At 49.6% G+C, this 21,677-nt stretch overlaps 11 protein-coding genes across 11 annotated transcripts, besides 11 other annotated features; all 11 read right to left on the bottom strand.

Annotated features, from left to right (window-relative positions):
- Positions 1-21,677: part of a sequence feature (heterozygous, non-Esmeraldo-like haplotype) that runs on past both edges of the window.
- Tc00.1047053506821.190 (hypothetical protein, conserved) lies at positions 324-2,138 on the bottom strand (the record flags this gene model as incomplete). The annotated part of the gene is made up of 1 exon (XM_810899.1): positions 324-2,138. One exon carries the CDS (start codon positions 2,136-2,138, stop codon positions 324-326), a length of 1,815 nt encoding a protein of 604 aa, XP_815992.1.
- Tc00.1047053506821.180 (aquaporin-like protein, putative) lies at positions 2,599-3,429 on the bottom strand (the record flags this gene model as incomplete). The annotated part of the gene is made up of 1 exon (XM_810898.1): positions 2,599-3,429. One exon carries the CDS (start codon positions 3,427-3,429, stop codon positions 2,599-2,601), a length of 831 nt encoding a protein of 276 aa, XP_815991.1.
- Tc00.1047053506821.170 (aquaporin-like protein, putative) lies at positions 4,277-5,629 on the bottom strand (the record flags this gene model as incomplete). The annotated part of the gene is made up of 1 exon (XM_810897.1): positions 4,277-5,629. One exon carries the CDS (start codon positions 5,627-5,629, stop codon positions 4,277-4,279), a length of 1,353 nt encoding a protein of 450 aa, XP_815990.1.
- Positions 5,644-5,663: a microsatellite.
- Tc00.1047053506821.160 (hypothetical protein, conserved) lies at positions 5,903-7,309 on the bottom strand (the record flags this gene model as incomplete). Its single annotated transcript, XM_810896.1, has 1 exon — positions 5,903-7,309. The coding sequence occupies one exon, from the start codon at positions 7,307-7,309 to the stop codon at positions 5,903-5,905; it is 1,407 nt and encodes a 468-aa protein (XP_815989.1).
- Positions 7,775-8,638, bottom strand: Tc00.1047053506821.150 (hypothetical protein, conserved; the record flags this gene model as incomplete). Its single annotated transcript, XM_810895.1, has 1 exon — positions 7,775-8,638. The coding sequence occupies one exon, from the start codon at positions 8,636-8,638 to the stop codon at positions 7,775-7,777; it is 864 nt and encodes a 287-aa protein (XP_815988.1).
- Positions 8,739-8,776: a microsatellite.
- Tc00.1047053506821.140 (histone deacetylase, putative) lies at positions 9,017-10,552 on the bottom strand (the record flags this gene model as incomplete). Its single annotated transcript, XM_810894.1, has 1 exon — positions 9,017-10,552. One exon carries the CDS (start codon positions 10,550-10,552, stop codon positions 9,017-9,019), a length of 1,536 nt encoding a protein of 511 aa, XP_815987.1.
- Positions 9,022-9,141: a sequence feature (GA-rich).
- Positions 10,569-10,592: a microsatellite.
- Positions 10,625-10,654: a sequence feature (AT_rich).
- Positions 10,769-10,821: a sequence feature (T-rich).
- Positions 11,150-11,174: a microsatellite.
- Positions 11,287-11,322: a microsatellite.
- On the bottom strand, positions 11,513-14,626 carry Tc00.1047053506821.130 (hypothetical protein, conserved; the record flags this gene model as incomplete). The annotated part of the gene is made up of 1 exon (XM_810893.1): positions 11,513-14,626. One exon carries the CDS (start codon positions 14,624-14,626, stop codon positions 11,513-11,515), a length of 3,114 nt encoding a protein of 1,037 aa, XP_815986.1.
- Positions 14,786-14,807: a sequence feature (AT_rich).
- Tc00.1047053506821.120 (hypothetical protein, conserved) lies at positions 14,826-16,649 on the bottom strand (the record flags this gene model as incomplete). Its single annotated transcript, XM_810892.1, has 1 exon — positions 14,826-16,649. One exon carries the CDS (start codon positions 16,647-16,649, stop codon positions 14,826-14,828), a length of 1,824 nt encoding a protein of 607 aa, XP_815985.1.
- Tc00.1047053506821.110 (hypothetical protein, conserved) lies at positions 17,044-18,063 on the bottom strand (the record flags this gene model as incomplete). Its single annotated transcript, XM_810891.1, has 1 exon — positions 17,044-18,063. The coding sequence occupies one exon, from the start codon at positions 18,061-18,063 to the stop codon at positions 17,044-17,046; it is 1,020 nt and encodes a 339-aa protein (XP_815984.1).
- On the bottom strand, positions 18,709-19,878 carry Tc00.1047053506821.100 (hypothetical protein, conserved; the record flags this gene model as incomplete). The annotated part of the gene is made up of 1 exon (XM_810890.1): positions 18,709-19,878. One exon carries the CDS (start codon positions 19,876-19,878, stop codon positions 18,709-18,711), a length of 1,170 nt encoding a protein of 389 aa, XP_815983.1.
- Positions 20,269-20,294: a microsatellite.
- Tc00.1047053506821.90 (hypothetical protein, conserved) lies at positions 20,386-21,504 on the bottom strand (the record flags this gene model as incomplete). The annotated part of the gene is made up of 1 exon (XM_810889.1): positions 20,386-21,504. The coding sequence occupies one exon, from the start codon at positions 21,502-21,504 to the stop codon at positions 20,386-20,388; it is 1,119 nt and encodes a 372-aa protein (XP_815982.1).

Genomic DNA, 21,677 nt, shown 5'->3' with positions numbered 1-21,677 from the left:
GTTGCTGCTCTTGTTGTTGTTTACTTGTTCTTTTCCACTAAATACTTCTTCCTTTTCTTTGCTTCCTACTTATTCCTGTAAAATTATATGAATAAGAAACACCTATAAATGGCTTGTAAAAAAAAAAAAAAAAGAATGCGTACACACAAGTACAAGAGTAAAAACCCAAATGGTCTTCAGAGCCATTACACCCAAGGAGAGTACAAGAGTAAAAAGAGGGTAAAAGCATTAAATCTAAATGCCGTGACACGCCATCCATCATATTGTCTCAACGACGTAATTTTGAATTGAGGTTTAAGTATTCATTAAAAACCCTTCCCCCGTCATCGTCGGACACCATGTCGCACCACAAAACGGAAAAGAGATTGTGCCTCATCGGCTTTACCCTGTGAAAAGCACTTCTTTACGACGGACTGAAAGGCCACCTCTGAAATTGGCACATTTAATTCGCACATACGAGTAAAAAGTGTCATTGATACCTCCCACGATGGTCCTGGCGGCAAGACTCGCTCCAAGGCGTACTGCACTGCGTCATGTGCTTTGGCACAGGGAATATAAAGACGCTGACGTTGTGGATCGGTCAGAAGGGCATTAAATAACGACAAGGCCTGCTGCCAAACACCCTCTCTAGAGTATAGAATCATTAAGTGTTCGTATGACTCATTTTCAACCAGTATATTTTTTGTTCCCATCGTTTGCAACCACACTCGAGCCTCCGAAGCAGTATTACAGTAACGCAGCATCACGTTATATGCTTTTCCTGTAGTGTCCTTGCTGAAGTGCCTTGATAGTTGAGGCTGCTGAAAGAGTTGCGTGGCAAGAAACCCCTTCTGGCGCTCGTGTAACATCCCTAGAACGCGAAGAAAAACGTCGGTATGAATAAAATCCCTTCCCTCCTCGCTTGGATTACTCTCTAGAGACTTTTGTACGGTACGTAATGCCTCCACCCAACGATAGCCAACGACGCAGGCCTTCAATAATCGATCTGTCACTTCGCGATCGTCGGATATACAAACATCCCCTTCACGCATCATCAGAGATGCATGTTGGAGCGCCAGATGCCAATGCTGCCGCAGGGCCCGAAACATGTGGTAGATTGAAACCATGTTTGGACGAACAGTGCCACTAGATTCACCCGTCCGTCCCTCCTTTTCCAAATTTAGTAGCATTGTCTTGACAAGACGACATGCCATCACCCACTGCTGCCCATCGGCCCCAAGCAAACCCAGCGCATCGTTGACGGCAGACGGAGCACTTAATTTTACTTTATTATCACGAACCAACGTTAATATATGAAGCGCAATCCTCCACAACCCTGCGTTGGGGGTATCACCAACTTTCATACCGTTACGCCGACGCCCTTCCACGGCTCGGTATAAGCTACGGACAGCGGCTGATACCTCAATCTCCGTCCACAAAGTAGGGGGAAGTTGACCAAGACATCGTACCGCCATTTCCCAACGCCCGGCGTTGCTGAGCAACTCCACTGCTGCTGCTTTCGTCATTGGAGTGGCGACGGCACGTTCTAACAGTCGCAAACCCACATCCCATCGACCCTCGCGTGCCCACCGCTTTGCACAACACACTGCAACACGGCTGCTCAAAAAAAAATCATATTTTCGTGGCAAAGGAAGTGCAACAGCATCGCCATGATTTGCGGCAAGCCGCAAAGCCTGAGCCACAACCGGCTCACACAACAATCGTGTTGCCTCATCCTGCGCCTTCTCACCTTCTGCAGAAAGCAATAAGGCCACTTTCGCAGCACGGTATAAAAACAGCTTATCTTGATCACTGACACCATCCATCGCCTCCATCCTCGGATTAGACCCTTGCAACATGGTTCCTGGTACATCCGTCGTGGTATTGGCGACTGAAGCTTCTAATGTGGCAACTGGTATGGCCCTGGCTCCCAATGGCACTTGCGTCGGGAGCAACAGCTCGGTGCGAACGTGCTGGATAAGAGGTAAAAGTTCTTCACCGGAGGCCAGACGCGCAAAGAACATGCAGACAAGTCGCGATATCCATGTCCCGGAGTTTTCTGTGAATGAAAGGACGTCTGGCAACGAAGAAAACAATGCAATCGAAGAGGAATTTGTCTTGTTCGTCACCCCGCAACTCTCATCATCGTCCTCCGACATGTTTGAGGTCTCCTTTTCAACGTCCCCTTGCGCATGCGAAGGCCCTTATAGAAGGAAATAAATAAATCAATAAATAAAACAGAAAGTTAAAAAAAAAAAAGTGCATGGCAATATATATATATAAACCAGGCTCCCAAATGACAAGTCGTTTCCACCCCATGCGATTCCTCCGTCCTCTGCCCGCTTATGCCAGCACGCACTGAAACATAAAAAGAAAGCCAAAAAAACAACAAAAATGCGCCACAAATTACTCCGCAGTTCAGCGTCGCCACCCCCCATTCCTCCTCCGGTTTTTTTTCGTCCTGCTTTTTTGTTGCTGTCGCAGCGGCCGAATTTTGAGCCCTTCTTCCGCTCTCAATAAAAGTCTTGTCTTGCGTAAGTCTCCTTTCTTCCTACACTTTCCTTTTTGTCTTCGCTGGGTGCTCCTCTCTCCGTTGGGCCGCGGTTGCCACCTCCTGCTTTACGATCCGTAAAGATGCCTGGCAGAACGCTGCAACGCCTTCCGCTGATTCTCCTCCTCCGTCTCCTGCGGCGCCGGATGTGTCATTTTAAAAAGCAGTGATGCCCCAAGAGCCCCTGCGGCAGGGGCTGCCCAATACAACCAAAGATGCATCAAAGGAATGCAGTACCCCGCGGCGATGCATTTCGTTAACTGTAAACCGGTTGCAACGGCGGGGTTAAAGGCACCGCCCGACACGCTGCCCACGGAGTACCTGGCGGTGAGCAGACACATGCCAATGGCCAGGCCGTAATAATGACTATTGCGTTGGCGGGAATATGCGACGTGAAGAACAACGGTCACCAAGAACCCCGTGAACAACGCCTCCGCAAGGAATCCCGTAAAGATGTATGCTGGAAGATTTTGATAGACCTGAGGAGCAGGTAAGTGGCGAGGAAACCCGTTCACCACAATACCAAAAAGTGCGCCAAGAACACCGCCAATCACCTGTGCAATCCAGTATGCCACCGCCTCCTCCAACCGCATAGCCCGGATAAGCATCGCTGAGAAAGTCACGGCAGGGTTAAAATGACCCCCCGATATGTAGCCAAATGCAAACACCAGCACACATAGCATAAAACCCTCCGCAATAGGGGCAAGGTTGCGTGTACGGTCCTTCCCATTAATGGAGGTGATGCCACAATTCATCTCTGCCAAAGAGACAGTCATCACAAAAACAAAGGATCCAATGCCTTCACAAATAAACTTTGCCTGATATGCAGATAACTTGACCAGAGGGAGTTTGCGTGCCAAGTAGGATCGCTCCTCCACGGCCAAAACCTCCTCCGTCATCTCTACACACCCAGTTCAAAACTAACAGCCACCTCCCTCCCCTTTCTCCCTCTTATTCTGTCTTTTTTGTTGTTGTTGTTTTTACAGAAAAAACGCTACAATCACAAAGGGGACTTCCTCTTCGCACCATAAGACACACATAGCGGGAAGGAAAGAATAGCAGTCAAATTTTAAGAAGAAGCGGTCCAACACAATACATGAATTCCACGCGCCGCCGCTCAGCTACCGTTTGGTGGGTCGGTCACATTTTAAATGCCCCTCCTTCCAAAAACAAAGAAAAAAAGAGGGAAAAAACAAGAATAAAAAATAAAGAGATATTCTTCACACACCTACAGGTGCCCGTGGCAGTCATTGCCAATAAGAGATCCGTGAAATGTTTCTGCGTGTCTGTTTGTGTGCAGGTGTTTGACAGACCAGAGAGAATAGAGAAACAACGTTGAACCAAACCTCATGCCACGTCTGAGCCTCGAAAGGGCGGAAAAAATGAAAACTCATGTCCATCTTTTTCCTGATATGCACACGCACAAAAAAAAAACAAAAAAAAACGGTCCTCTCCCTCGTTTCTCCCACCTTTCCGCTCACCCCCCCTTTGATTATTATTCTTCTTCTGCCGTGATGACGGATATTTCGTTGCGTCAGTCGTGGGTATTCACGTTTATGCATATTTATATACACCCCCCCCCCCTTCTTCCATGTACACGCAGCAATTGTACCTCAATAAACACGATTCTTTCTTCCTTTTCTCTCCGCAAAACTACCACCACCGCCCCTGCAAAAAAAAAAAAAAATTCTGCGGCAGAGGCAGCGGTGAAAACGTGACACAGGCAGGGGAAGGGGGGAACGCTAACTATTGCACCGGAGCCACACCGTTTGCGGCCGAGTCCGCCCGCAGCACCGCAGCATCTGTAAGAGCCCGGGTGTTTTCTGGTTGTGAGAGATTCGCGTACAGCAAGGCAGCTAGTGCAGAGCCAACAAGTGGCGCCATCCAGTAGATCCAAAAAGACGCCAAGGGTTCGCAGTTACCGGTGAGGCAAAGTGCCAACTGCAGGCCCGTGGCGGCGGCAGGATTAAAGGCACCGCCAGAAATTCGTCCCACAGATGCAGAACCGGCGGCGACAGTCATTCCAATAGCAAAACCGTAGAAAAAATTCCCGCTCTGCCGGGAGTACGCCACATTCAGCACCACCGTTGCGATAGCAAAAGTAAATATGAGCTCTGAGAATATACCAGAAGAGACATAAGCCTTATCTACGTACGGCACAAATATGTCCGTGCCTCCTTGAATTGCCATAGCCACAAGCCCGGCGCCAAGGGACGCCCCAGTTTGGCAAATTGTGTAACCCACGGCTCGCACAAAATCCAACTTTCGTACGAGAAACACAGCCATTGTGACGGCGGGGTTAAAGTGGCCGCCAGAAATGTAGCCAAAAGTAAACACCATGCACATGAACATAAATCCAATCGGAAGAGCAGTCATGTTAGTATCATTACTCCTATCAAAAAGACTTTGATTACGAACGCTGACAAGAGAAAGAGTGAGCACGCAGGCAAAAGTTCCAAATGCTTCTGCCACGTAGGATCCCAGCAAAGGGTGGAGGCGGACCCAATCAGGTACATATAAAATATCAAACTCCCCGGAAATAGAACGAAGGGCAGCTTGTTGTTGTGCATACAAACGTGCAAGTTCCCGCGGGTCAAGTTCCTCCAGTCGTGTGACGCCATCAGATGTAACCTCTACTGAAATGAAGAACTTTTTCCCATCCGGTTCCGTGGCTGAGTCTTGGATCGCGCTAGCACTTGTTGTAAGTTGTGACGTCGTAGAAATCTCCCTTTTCCCCTTGTGAAAGGGGTTCTGATCATTTTCCTCCCCGCCGGAGTAAGCTGGTACTCCTGCTGCCAGCGCATGCACCGTATTTGCACCGTGAGCCGTACACGCCTCCGGTGATTCTTGCTGCAGTGTCCGAGGCGGCAAATGGACAGCGGCTTGCGTTTTAGTTGACATCTCCACGGTCTCTATTTCATTATCTTCGAGATCCAATGGATCCGTGTATTTGTTTTTATTGGAGGCTTCCGGTTCGGCGGGCTGCGGGGTGGTGGACCGTGGCTTCTCAAGGGCGGGTGATGAATCACTCTTTGGCATCGCGTTGATCTCCCGCAAAGACAATAAAAAAAAAGAAGGCAACAAACACACAAAAAACATTGCAAACAAACAGAAATAATAATAATAATAATAAAACAGACAGAGAAAAAAGGAAATAAAGTGGGAAAGGAATTTTTCAAAAAAGCCAATTAAAATTCAGTTAAGAGACATACATACTTAAGAAACAAACAAGCAAACAAAAAAGGGCTGAACATCAAAATTTCTTTCAACGACTATCCTCTCAAAGACCTCCACGACATGTCGCCGTCTTTGCCCCACCCTCAGCCATGGAGAGGCCTCGATGGAAGCTATTCCCCCATCCCCTCAGTTTCGTTAGGTGTTCGACGGCCGTGATAAGTACACGTTGTTCGTACTGTCTATCGTGTATCCCAAATGTAGAACGTAAGAACGAACGGCTTTCTGTGACACACGAAACCACTCCAGTGCCTCCTGCCTGCCTTCAGGTGACTGATGTTTCGCTTTCATTTCGGTGTACTTTGGATGAGACTTGAGCACAACCTTCGTCACCTCAGAAAAGGGCATGGCTGCTTTTCCAGCGGAGGCCCACTGCTGCAAAAGGGAGGCAGTGAGGCTTTCCAAGTCTTCCACGTTGATTCCCGAGAAGTCCACTTTATCGACCCTCTGTGTAGCCCCCTCCAAAGTACTGAAAGCTGACGTAGGCAGAAGCGACACAGGAGCACCATCATTTGTTGCCTGCTGCACATCATCAGAATATTTTTTTACTCCCTTCGTTCCCTCGATTCCATTTGTATTCGCAGCTGTATCTTCATTGGTTTCCACTTTATTCCTCTTAACAACTCGCTGCTCTTCCTTGCCCTCACGATTCTTCCTGCCGCCCTGCCGAGCATTGTTCAAGGCATCGTCAGAGAAAGTGCTCCAAGCGTCTCCCTCATCCGCGTCCTCGTCGCCATCTATGTAGCTTCGCTTAAATCCCACAGAACGAACGTCCAGACCAGAGTACCACGATGTCGAGATACCCTGGCCTGTCTTGGCGGCCCCCGTGCGTTCGTGACGGAGGGTGTGTACAGGAGCGTCAAGCGGTCTCGCTCGTGCCACCGCCCCTTCTTCAGCAACTGTAGGAATTAAAAGAAGGATAGATGACATGTCCTCGTATTCGGGTAACGGAAGTGAACTAAACCGAGGCGCCGTTTCATCCTCTAATGTTTCATCGCCCCCATCCTCCTCATCTTCCTCTTCGTTCTTTTCGCCAGGCGCTCTCGAACTGCGCAATGTGGCCCGGTACAACGTACGTCGGATGCGCTTCGAATTTTTTTTCGGAGCCTCCAACACCTGCAGGGTTTGCGGCACGCGTGTGCCCAATTCGGGTGACGGCAGCCACGAGTAGAGTCGAGCACCGGCGACAACCTTTTCTTTCCTCTCCTCATTTTCGTTGCCATTACTGCACGCAAGATTCTTCCCGCCAGCAGCATGGCTGCCGCTCACCATCGCCCAAAAATCATCGCAGCTGAAGATGCAGTAACGCTCCACCCGCGTCCCCGTAGCGGTCGCCGGCTTTCGGCCGCCCTGACGACGCTTCTCCGCAGCCAGCCGCGCATCCTCCTCCAGTCGGTACTTGGGCTGCACGGTGGGTACCACATCGAGACTTTGCCGAATCATCCTTTTCGCCCACACTCCAAGCTGCAGCAACATAAAAAAAAAAAAAAAAATGAAGTGGTGGCTCACACACACACAAAAAAAAAAACAGAAACAGAGTGTCATTTATGGATTCCGTGGTCTGTTGACCCCGTATTTACATGTTTGGTGGTTTTATAATCCTGGTATTTTGCTGCACCTCTTTGCTCTCGGCGGCAACGGATTAAGGTGTCACCGCATTCGTCCCAATTAGTTTATTAACGAGGGGGGGGGGGGGATGTTCTCACGCCTTCCACCGCAGCTTCCTCTCTTATCGAAGGGGCCGGGGCTCTCTTCCACATCTACGCGTGGCGGAAAAGAACATGCGCCGCAATGGCGGCTGGCCTGCGGGGCATCAAATGGCGTTCAAAAGAAACAAACATATGTAATATATACGTCATACTGATACCGCCTCAAAAAACAACAACAAAAAATAAATAACAGAGTGCACCAAAAAATCAACAAAAATGTCTAAAAACAGAAAGACGCAGACGCATTACATTGGCAGTCCAAAACGAAAAATGAACAAATTGAAATGAAAAAAGTACAAAATCACTCGCAAGGCGCGGCCTCCTGCGCCAAACGGCACACCTGCTCCAGCTTCTCCCGCAGTTCCTCCCAGACCACGCCTTTCGTTTGCAGGCAGGGCAGGAAATGACACCCCGCACGCTCAGCCGCCACTCGGTCCGCCCCTCCATCGCCCACGTGTATCCACTGACTCGCGGACGGGACACAAGCCGCCTTGCGTGCCACTTCAATTCCACAAGGAGACGGTTTGCCCACACCAACGACGTCTGCCGAAAACACGGGGCCGAGAAGCTCCTCATCGCCCTCGCGCTGCACCATCTCGCGGATCACAGAAACCAATCGATAATCCGCATTTGTCAAAACCCTCGGAGGATCACATTGAATACCCAGCGGAAGCTGCAATTCCCGCCACCTCTTTAGCGAATGAAGCGTTGGAAGGGTCTCAGGAAGCCAACTGTACGGCTCTGGTGTGGCAAAGCGTTGCACCACACTCACGATGAAGTCGTCCCACTCCGAGCTATTTTGTGCCTGCTGCATGATAGAAATGGTCTTCGGGTCATGTCCGCAAAAGGCTCCCTCGCGGTCATACGTGGAATTAACCACACGGCACCAAAATTTAACCACCGATTCCTTTGTCACACCCCCAAAGGGCATCTCTTCTGCGACTCCTAGATTTTTGGCTGTCCACTCCGCACGATCTTTTGCTATCTCTGCCTTTAATGATTTTTTGGAGTTTTCTTCCAGCACGTCCACATTTATTGGCGGAGAATCAAATCCTTTCTTTTCAACAAAGCGACAAAAGTCAATGGCGTACTGATATCCGGACGAACGGTGCACATCCACTAGCGTGCCCAGTAGATCAAACGAAACACCAACTCGAATGGTCATTCGCAAAAAAAAAAAAACACGTATAAAAACCACTCGTCACCCCCCCAAAAAAATATATATGTGCATCAAATAGAAGTACATGTAGAGGAGCAGAAAGAAAAATAATAATAATAATAATAATAATAATAATAATAATAAAGACAGAAACAAAACGGCATATTAAAAAGGGGAAAGAAACAGCAACATCCCAATGTGCAAGCACCTTTGCAACATCAAAGTGCGACAAGTCTCCGTCTCCAAAATCATTTGTAGGAGAACTTCAGGTTCCCCGAGAAACTCCCGTATATAAACCTCTATAAAATCATGCGTCACAAACATTACGGACTGACAGCAAGACAACTACAAATGCAGAAGAAGCAACATGTATAGGAGACTCTCCTATGCTTCTTCCTCCCCCTCTCCCTCTTCCTCTTCCACTTCCTCTTCTTCTTCTTCCTCTTCTTCTTCCTCTTCTTCTTCCTCTTCTTCTTCCTCTTCTTCTTCCTCTTCCTCATCCTGTTCTTGATTTCGCCGGCGCCGCAAAGCCTCCTTTGTTGCCGCCCGCTGCATACGCATAAACAGTGGGGAGCCATAAGGAAGCCGATATAGTTTACTTACGCGAGCAGGTGGAAGGCCATGCATGAGGAATGACGGTCCGTATCGAGTGAAGTACTCACAACCCTCAGGGACGGCCACACCCAGATTATCCCCCAGATTGGCCGAGTCTCCAAAGTATTCCGTTTTACCCAGGCGCATTGCCGCTGCACAGCTAAGCACATCCTTCGTGACAACCCCTGCAAGACGAGCACAACTAGTATCCACATAGCCGCCCCCACCTAGGAGAAGAACCTTGAGTGAGCGGCGAGCTGCTTCCTTCAGAAGTAATCTGATGATGCTTTGCATCCCGCCAACTGTAAGATTGAGAGCGCCTAACGGATCTCCACTAAGGGCGTCTGAACCACAGACAATAACAATAGCAGCCAGACCTTCCCCCAGTTTTTTAAATGCAAAATGAATCGATCGATACATCAATGTAACGGCAAGAATATCGGTTGCGCCTTCTGGTAATGGGACATTCATCGTGAAGCCACGTCCCAGCCCAGCACCAATCTCCTCAATTCCACCGGATCCGGGAAAGATCCCAACCCCATGCGCGTGCATGGATAACGTCAACACAGAATTATCATGCAGAAATGCTGATTGCGTGCCGTCACCGTGATGTGCGTCCACATCCACTACAAGAATACCCTTCTTATCTGAAGAAAGTAACTTCTTCAGTTCAAGAACCCCAAGAACCACATCATTTGCAAAACAAAAACCCCCCGCAGTACTTTGCTTAGCATGATGTCTTCCACCAAACCAATGAATCGCAGCAAAACGGCCAGGTTGAGCCAGTAAACGAGCAGCCAAAAGGGTACCTGATACTGTAGCTTGAATGGTTCTCCACATGCCTACAAAAGGCATGTTCTCATTAACAAGGCCATACTCTTCATCGGTTGGTATAGGCACAAGGTCGGGTAGCACACGCAGAGGGGGTTGGTTCTGCGCAGATGATCTTCTTGAAACGGGGGGTTGAATTCCTTCAGCCCTTGAACGCTTAACAGTTGATGCCCGCTCATCCACCTCAGACAAGGCCTCACGGATACTTAAATAATTTAAATATGCCCTGTCATGAAATGCCGTCATATCCTCAACACCAACTACGGGAAGGGGCTCCAAGACCCATTCAAAAACATCGCTTGAAACCGTATTCATGGCATCACCGCTCTTTTTATGAGAAAAAACAGGGCACGCATAATGCTGCAGCATATCTATGACAAGGCGATTTCGCTCATACGTAAGTGGCATGGCGGAGGCATCAATATTGTGGCCCACGATAATCGCCACAGGGGGTGGCAGTGACGTCTTTCCAGCCACTGCGTCGGTAAAGGCCATACAAGCCAAAGGAAAAATATATATATATATATATATATATTTAAAGAAACAAGTTAATATTTATGGTGTGTGTTTATATATATATGTATTTAAATATTTTATGTAATGCAATGAAACTCTATTTTGGCTCTGATATATTGACAATGCATCCGTCCAAATATAAATACTCGTCGCTTCGTTGAATTCAAAGAAAATACGGCGGGGAGAGGGGAGATCAAAAGAGAGCAAAAGAAATCAAATAAAAAAATAAAAAATAAAAAAAAAGAGAATCAATCAGATGCCAGAAGCACACACCCGGTGGCTCCTCTTCCACCAACACAAATGTGGATGAGTCCGCAAGGCTACCGTGCCTCACAATTGACTAGTGGAAAACCCCCGGAATCGCACAAAAAAACATCCATGCACATGTATGCAGGCATGCATGTTTACTTAAGCACAACATTATACAAACAGAGTGAGAAAGTGCCCAAATACTACTCCCCCGCCCCGTACTTTGTCAAAGACAGAGAATGTTTACATCCACGTAAAGGCCAGAAGTTCACTCTCACGCATGAATAAATTATTGTACTGTCCAAACCGACACATCTGTTGCTTTCGAAAAAAAGAAAAAAGAAAAAAAAAAGAGTAGAGTAACAGAACAGTCGTCAGTAAAAAGAAAAAAAAACGCAACCGTAAGAAAAGTCTTCTTCATAAGAATAGCCTCAGTAAAAGCTCATTGCAATTTCTTCCTTTTACTTTCTCTCTTTCTCTCTCTCTTTCTCGCTCTCTCTATATATATGTAGGAGGAAGCAAAATAACGGGATGGAAATAGTAATAATCATCACGCAGATACAAAAAGAAAAAAAAAAAAAGGACACCATGCTCAATCAATCATTCATTTTTTGTTTTATTCACTTCTCACGTTCAATGTGCTTGTAAGAATCGTAAAATGTATATGTACACAGTTCCTCCTCACTGCGGTTATCTATAGCCAACTCTTCGCACCGCCCCCAACTGTCGTCGCTCCCTCCATTTGTGCCAGGCCCCTTGAATTATGATGGCAGCCTCCTCCCTCAGAAGCCGTTGTCGAATGATCACTGCTGTGGTATGCGCGATGTCGTCATGATTCTCACACGTCAACAACGGCGTCCGCCGGATGATGGGGTGACGTGGTGGAAGACCATTTTGAACGCCATTGCCGTATACCTTTCCATTTGGCGCATCGAAGTCCTCGCAATTCACAGCCCCCATAGTCCCATTACGCTGCTGAGGAACAATTTGAGGGTGATTTTTCACCTTCTGTGGATTTTTCTCCGACTGACGCGTGTAGGGAAAATCCGACCAGCGTCGTGCTCGCCATGTGGACGTGGGAATCTCATCCGCACGACTGTTCCGACTGCCTGAATCCTCTGACAGCGGGGGTGTTACTGGCATGCTTGAGTACAATTGAGACCCCATGGCGCCTGCGGTATCCGATGCCAAATCCCCATTGAACCGATTGTTTGCCTTTACAGCATCGAGACATGTATCAGGTGTTTCTCTCCCCTGTGGCACCATCCGCAGAAGCGAGTTATACCTTCGGTGAAGCCTTCCCTCGGAGATGTAAAAACCATTCTTTTTGCCCTCACCGGAACTCACACCTTCGCTAATTCTATGGCACAGTTCGCCATTCCTATTCGGGAAGCTCTCGGTCCGGTGAGGAGAAAAGGCCGCTCCCCCCGAAATTGTTCTCCGAGGCTCCGTCTCTTCCAATGATCGGCTCCGTGCCGAGTCACGCAGCACCCTCATTTTCACCGTTGTAGACGGAGAACCAGCGCAGGAAGCATGTTGCCGCAAAATCCCTTCCATTACTTTCGTGTATCGTTGCTCAATTGACCTCTGACACACCAGAGAGGCTGAACGACGGGCCGCCAAAAAAGCCAGTAGGATCTCACATGAATTCAAAGAAATCGTAGCATGAGCAGACGGCGTCCCTACAAAAAGTCCTCCATTCTTCAAGAAAGAATCATCACCGCACATAAGCCGCGACGCACCGTCTGTCTCGTAAAGATGTCTTCCACTCCACGAAGAGGGTAAAGATACAGAGAACGAAGAATGTGAATGGCTTTGGGGTGAAACAAAGCCCGCCTCACAGGGAAGCTTCCTCCATTCCTTCTCAAAAAGAGAGACCCGTGAACGTGCAAAGGCCTGCAATATGTGTATGCATCTCATCAGTGACAGAGGACACAACTTGGTTGAAGACGAAGTAAACCTCGTCAGTGGTAAGGATTTATCGCTAATATTGATATTCCAGGCACGATTTGCCATGGCGTTAGAACTGGCCTGCGCTCTAAAAGGCGTAGTGCACTGCGCCACGGGTGCTGACGCTTGTGTCCGCCGGACATCGGATGACGTTAACCCCGTCTCACTCGACAAATCTGGCTTTCCTGACGACCCTCGCTCGTGTTTGGATCCCCGTGAGAGCGGTGTGCCTGCCACGGAAGTCAGCCGTGATGAATTCCGAGCCTCTGAATTCGCGTGGGCGACAGAACTTGTCGTTGCTGTCGTCGCCGGGCGGACTCGTGTCGTGTCCGGATTAACAACTTGTGTACCCGCATCCCACTCTGGGCGGCGCGGCGCGGTACGGGAACGATGATGTCCTGTAGTAACGGCAGCATTACTAGTGCTGGTGGTGGTGGCAGAGAGCTCGTACACATCCCTGTAATGCGATTTCCCACTATGCTCCTTGTGCTTTGTTTTCCGCTGCCGCGTTTGCCGCTGGTCAATTCCTTTGCTGCCCTCCTTTTCAGTCCCCTTTTGACCATTATCAAACGGTGTCGCGCAGGCTGTGATCTCAATCTTACGTGGAAGCGTCGTCGTGACGACGATGCTACGCGGAGAGCCCGAAGGCACGCCAGGAGCGGGGGATGAAAAAAGCACGGTGGATTTGGGGAAACAACAGCTGTGCCGTTGAAAACGCCTGCATTCCTGTATGCGTTGCCGCAGTTCCTGTCGCCAGTTGTTCTCCTCCGCGCTTAGCCGCTTCACAGACGACAGCCACCTATCGCTCTGTTCATAACAATTTATAGCTGGCTTGTAGGCGTTACTACTCTGCAGCCATCTTCCGTGAGCCTCCAACACACGTGAGAGCAAACACACACCCTCTCGCCAGCCGATGTAGACGTCAAGCCGCCGTCTCTCTAATCCCGGAATGTTGTTCACCCCACTGCCGCTGCAATCAACAGTACAGCGAAGGTGGTTATTTTGAGACTGGTACTCGTGAACGCGCTTCTCAATCGCCTCCTCTGCCAAAGTGATGGCCGAAAAGGCGTCCTCTAAACTACCACACTCATACTGGGCCTGCGCAAGATTAAAGTAAGTCACTCCAATTGTTTCCACCCCTAACAACTCCTCCAGGTGGAGCGCGCGGGACATGCGTCGCACCGCCAGCTCGTACTCCGCAATCTTGAAATGATACAAACCAATATTATTATCGATCACAGCAAGGACAAGTTGTCGCATCTTCTCATGACGTGTAGTGAAGAATGGAACAAATATCTCCCGCACACCTTCCTCATCCCCGCTGCGACGATCCCCTGCAAAATGAACAAATTCCCCGGCACCCACCATGCCACACTCCGTGCTAAAAAAAAGAGGAAACCACATTCCAGCCCCCTTCTGGGCAAGGGCCTCCACTCTAAGTAATATCTGCAGCGTACGTGAGTACTGCTTCTCGTTGAGGAGGTGAAGGGCCGTCACGTTCGATACACGAATACAACGACTCGATTCCTGGGACAAATTATCCTCCAAATCCACTAACTGCTTCAACGCGTCACTGTACGCATCCCCGCCGCTCCCAGAATTATAAAAAGGCCGTCGTTTTATTTCTGAGACAAATGCGCTGCGTTTCATGCGATGAATGGCAAGGCGTTGTTGGAAAACAAGCTCCGCCGCCGCTTCTACCGACTGGTGTAGCCGTTCTAACTCCGCCTCACGCTCACAAGCTACACGTGCCTCCGGTGATGCCGGCATCTTTTCAAAGCCGCGAGGCAAGCGATGCTCGCCAACCCCTGCAGATTCTCGCACAGACGACGCTCTCTGCGCACGGGCATACATACGGGCGCGCAGCACTCCTTCTCTTCTCTGCCCTTTCTGTCTCTCTCACTCCGTGTAACTAATGTTCGATTCGGCCTTTGCGGGAAACCCAAGAATGCAAAAAAAAAAAAAAAAAGGCACGTTCATGGGAAAAAATGCTTTTAAAAGCAAGCAACAACCAAAAAATAAAAATAAAAAAATTGCATAAAGAGAGAGAAAATCAAATGAAAAAGATGAAGAAATGTACATAGCAAGTCAGTTTCTCAAGATCCATTCCGCCGCGTACTGTAAATCCACAGTTGCCGGTTTCCTTCGTACAGTGAGGCACACAGCCCCCCACGCTTCCCTCAGTTCCCTCCCGCAACACATGGTCCACAAGACGATCAAACTCCGCTAAATCAGACGGTGACATACTCTCTACCAATCTGCCCCGGGTGCAAATGTCTGCCACCCGCACGGCAAAGGCACGAAACGTCGCCTCAACAACAAGTACTGCGGCACCCACACTATCTCGATCCTTCCCATGCTGCCTAATAGAGTCAAACAATGACGCCACATAACGCGCAGATATCAAAAGCTCCTCAACCTCCCTGTGAAACGGTGCCCTAACCGACAGGCAAGATGACCACTGCACCAAAGCATGGAACAAAAGTTCATGCACAAAGGCCTCGCCATCGCTTTTGGCGGTGTATGGCTTTCCCACCACCCGAAGAGCGCAGCGGGGAATGTTTCGAAAAGCCATGTACGCCCCATAAGCGGACTTCACAGACGGAGACAACTCTTCTGGGGCCTCCACGCGCATCCACGCTTGGAGTAACTCCACAAGCATAAATTCTGACGAAGAGAACACCCCGTGCCGCTCCATTTGAGAGAGGAGAACGCCCACTTCGACAGAGCTTGCCTTTAAAAGCGAGGATGATGGGAAGTAACAGCACTGCGCAAGAAGCTTCAGTGCAGTGTCCGCCTCGGCTTCCTCTTGAAAAAGTGGAATTGCGTTCAACAGGGCGTGACGCGCAGGCTGGAAACAACGCGGTGCCCCAATTATGGCGGAGTGACGAGTCAGTAGCGCCATCCACATAAGCGGCAAAATCTGCAGACGGCGCTGCTGGGCAAAATGAAGCGTTGCTTCCACAATATTTTTATCAGCACGTGCAAAAACATCCGTTGAAGAGACTGCAGAGATGTTTGCAGTTCCAAGCCATTTGCCAGCTCCCTCTTCCGTTGAGAGGCAAGACAAAAATGCCAGATCTTCGGCAGACAGACTCATCCCAGCAAGACGCTCACAGATGATTTTCGCAAATGTTCGAACCATTCCGGAGTAAGGCTTCATGGTCCGCTTCATGTCAAACAAGAGCTCTGTGTGGTCCAGAAGACCCCAGGCAAAGACACCGCGACTAAAGTGCACTATCGCCCAGTGTAATGAATTCCACGGCTCGTCTCTTGCCTCGAATTCCTCCCCGTTAGACAAATACGCCACCTTCGCATCAGTACTTTTGCTACGGCCCTGTCGAAGCATATCAGCATGATGTAGTCCGTCGGCGTCTTTAGAAAGAAAAATTGTACAAGACATTGCAACGTCAATCAGCGCCTCGCAGTACTTGTCCGCCGTCTCATAGAGCGCGGTGAGGTGCAGTAGGAGAGCCGCAAAAAACAAGTACTCCATTACACGTGTGAATTCGTCAAAGGAGAACTCCTTTAATTTTGTCCACTGCCGCCGCTCCGCACGAAATGATGTCAGCATATGGTGACAGTGGTAGGCAGCGTAACGTGCAGCATCCTCATGAAGCAAAGATCCTTCCCTGTTGCTGGGCAGGGCCTCACCACCACCTCCTTCTCTCTCGACGACGGCTCCAGCAAGCTGTCTTCCTTTTTCAACGAAGTGAAGGGCACGCCTAAGCGGAAGGCGGTACTTTGAAGTGTCGTCTTTCCCAGCAGCCCCAGCACGGCAATCATAGAGACCGTCCGCAATGAACTGCCGGCGGTGAATGAGTGCTCCTGTTGCCGCTGCCGCTCCCACGCACCGCCACGGTGACCAATGCCTCATGCAAAGTTTGCGTGCAAGCCACTCCTCATGAATAATACAAAACCCAAACGCAGTACAAGCACCAAAACGATAAAAATGCCAAGACCAGTGGTAATAAATGGGATGAAGAAATCTCCCCGCCTCAATATGGCAAAACTGAAAAAAAAAAAAAAAAGAAAAGAATGGCACGGAGAGAAGACAGAAATAAAGAGAGTGTGGACAACCAATAATAATAATAATAGTTCTAGTTGCAACGCAACCTCCTCTCACAGAAACCCACACAAAGAGTTTGAGGAGCAAAAGAAAGGCGGAAAAAAATACCCTTTCACCCCGCATGTAAAGTAATGTAATTTAGTGTAGTTTAGGGACCTCTTGTTATTGGCCATTACTCGTTATTGCATTCTTCAATGTGGTGTTATGAATCCCCATTTTCATCATCATATTCACATTCCTCCCCCTCTTCATTGCTGTCAACCTCCTCTCGCCTATCAGACACTTTGTGAATGACGCAACAAAACAGTGGGCCAAACCCCCCAGCTGTGTCTGGGAGAACGATATGGCCGTAACGTGTCTTCTCACCCATGTTACACAACGTTGTTGGATGCACCTCCACCTGGCAACGGGTTCGCCGCAGTGCGTCCTCCACAACACCGTCGTTCTCCAAGGGGGAAAGGGAGCGAGTGCTGTACACAACACGACCGCCTGGCCGACAAGTCTCCAGCGCTCGCAGCAGCAACACACACCCTCTGCGGCTCAACTCCAGAGATGTCTGTTCCGTCCACATTTTGGGACTGACGGGAGCGCCACCGTCGCGCTGCAAAAAATAACGCTCAGCTGAACACGGAGCATCAACGAGTACGCGGTGGTACATCGAAGGCGCATACCATGTCTCAGCATTGCGTTGGGTGATGGTCACAGGAACATAATTTGACGGAATGTACTCCCTAATATTGCGTCGTAGCCGGGCGCTACGCTCATGATTTGGCTCATTTACCGTCAGCGCCCCGTCTGCGGAAAGAAACTGCGCAATTCCAATCGAATTCCCACCAAAAGCAGCGCAGACATCAAGCACTCGATCAAACGCGCCAACCTCCAACTGCTCCACCACCAGTGCGGAGGCGTAATCCAACGGGTAGTACGCCTTGACGTTAAACGCGTCACTGGCAGGCGGCGCCACCTCACACCCATCTTGGCACCGAAAAACCTGCAGAAGCGACTCCTCGTCCATGCGCTTCATGTTCGCCATCACCTTCGCGAAGGGCAACTGACAAAATCGGTTCCACAGCAACACTTTCTTCGGTGACGCCGCAGTCAACGCCTTCCGAAGCGCAGGCCACCGTGTGCCGTAAACACCGGCGTAAAACTCCTCAAATCCCGCACTGCGCTTTGCACCCAGAGCGCCGCCACGCGCACCCTGCCGCCTCTTTGGTGGCATTTCCTCCTTGACATATGTGAGCGTTTGAAGAAATCATCAAAAAAAAAAAAGTATAGAGCAGAATTTGTTTTTTTTTGTTTTTGTGTGTCCACGCCAGTGCGGCAAGAAAATAACAGAACCGCCCGCCCACTCTCTTGCACAAACAAATAAGTAGAATTTTAACGTGTGAAACGGCAACAGGGGAAGACAGGGAATCCGGTATGTGGACACCGCTAATGATGCCGCCGGTGAAAGGGGAAACACGCAGCCCTTCTCATTCGGCAACAGAAACACACACAGAGAAACAAAAACAAAAAGACAAATCTCTCACTCCTCTCTCCTCTCCCTCATTTCTCTCGCGCTCTCTCTAAAATCCTTTTTTTATCGCGTCCCGCTCCAAAACTTTCTCCTTTCGTTGTGGTCACCACGTGGACAAATGCTTTATTCCAGCCCTCCCTCTCACACACGTACAAGCGATTTATCCGCCCCCACTCCCAACCACTTGTTGTTTGTTCCACTCTTCATCCCGTAACCTTCCTCTGCTTCTGTTCCTCCACGCACGTCCATCTCTGGCGTCCGAGCAAACTTAACTCCAGTCGCAAGAGAAAAGATGATCAGCCACCATTCTTTCACAGTCACACACACACACATTAATGTTCCTTCCTGCTATGCATTTGGGTCAGCAGCCTCGGTTTCTTTATTCTGCGTGTCCTGGTCACCATCGCCAAGGCCCACAACCTCCTGAAGATTGGAGTATGGCGGTGGCGTATACCGTGTGGCCATGTACTTCTCACCCCGAAGTGGCTTCTGCAGTTCATCAATCATGGGAGCCTTCATCCATGCACATCCAGTGATAGGGTCCGCCAGCTGCGCCCAAGCACGATCGATAGGGTCCGGGGACTGGCGGAGAAGACGCACATCCCAGTTTCGCATGTATTGTGTTGGAACCACCTGTGGTCCTTCCACGCGCACGTCGTGCGGTACTTCAGCAACAAAATAACGCACAGGGACACGCCAGTAATACTTCGGGGAAGTTTGGTATAACTGTGCTGTTGGAAAGACGCTGGTAGGATCAACGGTAATTCCCGTTTCCTCCCACAGCGTACGAATAGCTGCCTCCTTGTAGCGCTCGTATAGCAGTGTCCATTTCCCTGGTAGTTTAAGAGAAATAGGCGGAATATCAGGCGGCCGCATCTCGCGATTGATACGGCGCAACATCAACCACTCCACCTCGTTTGAACCGTGGAGCCGTCTAAAAACACCCAGACGCACATACACAGGATCCTGCTGTATAGCAGTCTCCATCAACTTATGACAGTTAAAGATCCCACGTTCAGATCCAAAGAGATACACTGTAATGTCCACATCATCTGCCGTCTCGTAGGTATCTCCCTCACCGGTTTTGCTCTCTTCATCCGGTATTCGCTCGGGAAAAGTGGGCTCCAGCTCCATATGCACTCCCGTTCTATACTTCAGCTCCGCTGCCCATTCCCGCATGGGTCCTGAGACTTTGCGAGCCAATGCCGCCTTAGTCTGCCACTTATACACAAAAGAATTTGTGAGAAGATCAAAACGAGCAGGAGGACGGGCAATTTTCTCCAAATAAATGGTGCTAGTGCTGCTGCTCATCGTCGCAGCCTCTAAGGGATGGTGCTGCATGATATCCAACGGGGCGGCCTCTCCCTCCGTCTCTAGCGCGGAAGCAAGTTCCCCGCGTAACGCCTCATCATCGCTAAGAAATGCGCTGCTATCACCAGAGCGGTCGTCACCCGACACCCTGCGTCGCCCAATTAGCCCCCACAAAGGTGCAAGTGGAAGGCCCGACCAGCGACGCATCTTGTAGTTGTGATAAAATATTTTATTCCTGAGTTTGCCTTGTGTTTTTCTTTTTGATTTTAATTTATGTCTTTCGTGTTGTTGTTAGCGCTATTGTTCTCGCGTCAGTTTTCCTCTTTCCCTGGCAACGGCGTCTGTGTGCGCGTAAGCCGCTCTTATGAGCCTCGCCTCGTTTCACTTCCAACACCGTTTCCTCGCCTCTAAATGGGTGTTGAGCGTGGCACACGGCGGCGCCAAAAGTCAAAGAAAAAAAAACAAGAAGGATAAACGCAACGTGAGGCGCAAGCAAAGGGGCACGTCTCAGACACACCCAAGAAAGGCAAAATAATAATAAAGGAAGAATCGACAGCTGCTAGCTTTATTTCCTCTTTTTTTCGTTATCATTTTTCGGTGTATGTGTGTGTGCGTGTGTGTGTTCCGTTCTTCTGCCGCGGCTGGTCATCAGCGGCGTCCAAATGTAAATGTGAGTAATATTGAATAACACGGGAAGAAACGGTCGGCACATTATTATTCGGTGGTGGTTAGAAGGGCCGTTTCCCGTGCCTTTTCCAAGTGCTTGCGAAGAAAGTCACGCTTCAGTGGTGTCACATTTCTGCCGACGTTTAAGTTCAGTTCGTAGGGGTCCTCGATGCACCACTGGTAGTTGATCTTCTCTCCATTCATGCGGGCAAGATCCTCCGCATTCTTCGTCCAGTTCAACTGCTCCTTCGTTGTGATCCCTGGGCGGCTCAGTGAGACAACATGACGGGCTGCGTCAAACTCATGCATGTAAAACGCCAAAAAGTCCAAAACCTGCTCTCCCAACTCCGCCCCATCATTCCTCGGCGGCTCCAGTGGCAAGTACGGAGGCACCGGTGCCACGTTGGCAACGTCAATGGCGTGTGGTTCAATAAACCGCAGTGCCCCGCGCTGAAGCAGGTAATACACCACCATCAAATTGAACCCGTACGATGTGATGCTTCCACCAACTACAGAAGCATTTAGCCCCGCCCTCTTGCTCCACCGCTTCACGCCCATGCTTAGCCAGCGACACGGCGGATCCTGTTCAAAGTAGGCCCGCAGAAGCGCGCTGTTTCGCACCCCGTTGCGCCGATTCACGGTGATGTCAAAGTCAACGCTGCTACCGCCTTTCACACGAATGACTGGGACGCGTGTGCGTCGCACCTCCTCCACATTCCACGATAAGTGCTTCTGTCGTACTACTCTGGCCAACTTTCCAAGAAACTCTGCCTGCAGTCCCTTCGCCACTTGCGTTCCGGCGTCTTCGCCCTTCCCATCTTCCACATCCGTCTTGCTGAGCGCGACAAAATCCACGTCGCTGCCCTTTTCGTGTACACCGTACACTGCGGTGGAGCCAAACATGTACAGTCGCATTGCCGGATCCACCGCCGTGATGCACTCCACCACAACGCGGTACGCCTCCTCCACGCGACGTGTGTGTAGATCCTGCGTCGACAGGTGCTGAAACGCCTTCATGACGCTCTGCCCAACAACCAGAGCCGTTGGAGGCATCCGCTGCTGCTTCTGCTTCTCTGTAAATCCTTCCCGCGGGAACAAAAGCCAAAACACACACACACACACCAAAAAGAAAAAAAAAAAAAGGTTCGGTACACAAACAACGAGCATCTGGTGTCGGTGACAACAAAAAAGACCATAAGAGATAAAATTCAGGTAATGACAATAATAAGTGTCATATATATATATATTACCGGTAAAACGTCACCAGACATGACAAAAAAAAAAAAAAACAAGAGCAACTGGAATTGCATTCATGCTCCCTCCTCTTCTGCAGCACACAT

Source organism: Trypanosoma cruzi, genomic scaffold (genome assembly GCF_000209065.1).
Source record: "Trypanosoma cruzi strain CL Brener 1047053516749 genomic scaffold, whole genome shotgun sequence".
NCBI lineage: Eukaryota > Euglenozoa > Kinetoplastea > Trypanosomatida > Trypanosomatidae > Trypanosoma > Trypanosoma cruzi.
The sequence above is the reverse complement of the archived record's forward strand: the minus strand, read 5'-3'. Positions and strand labels throughout refer to the sequence as shown.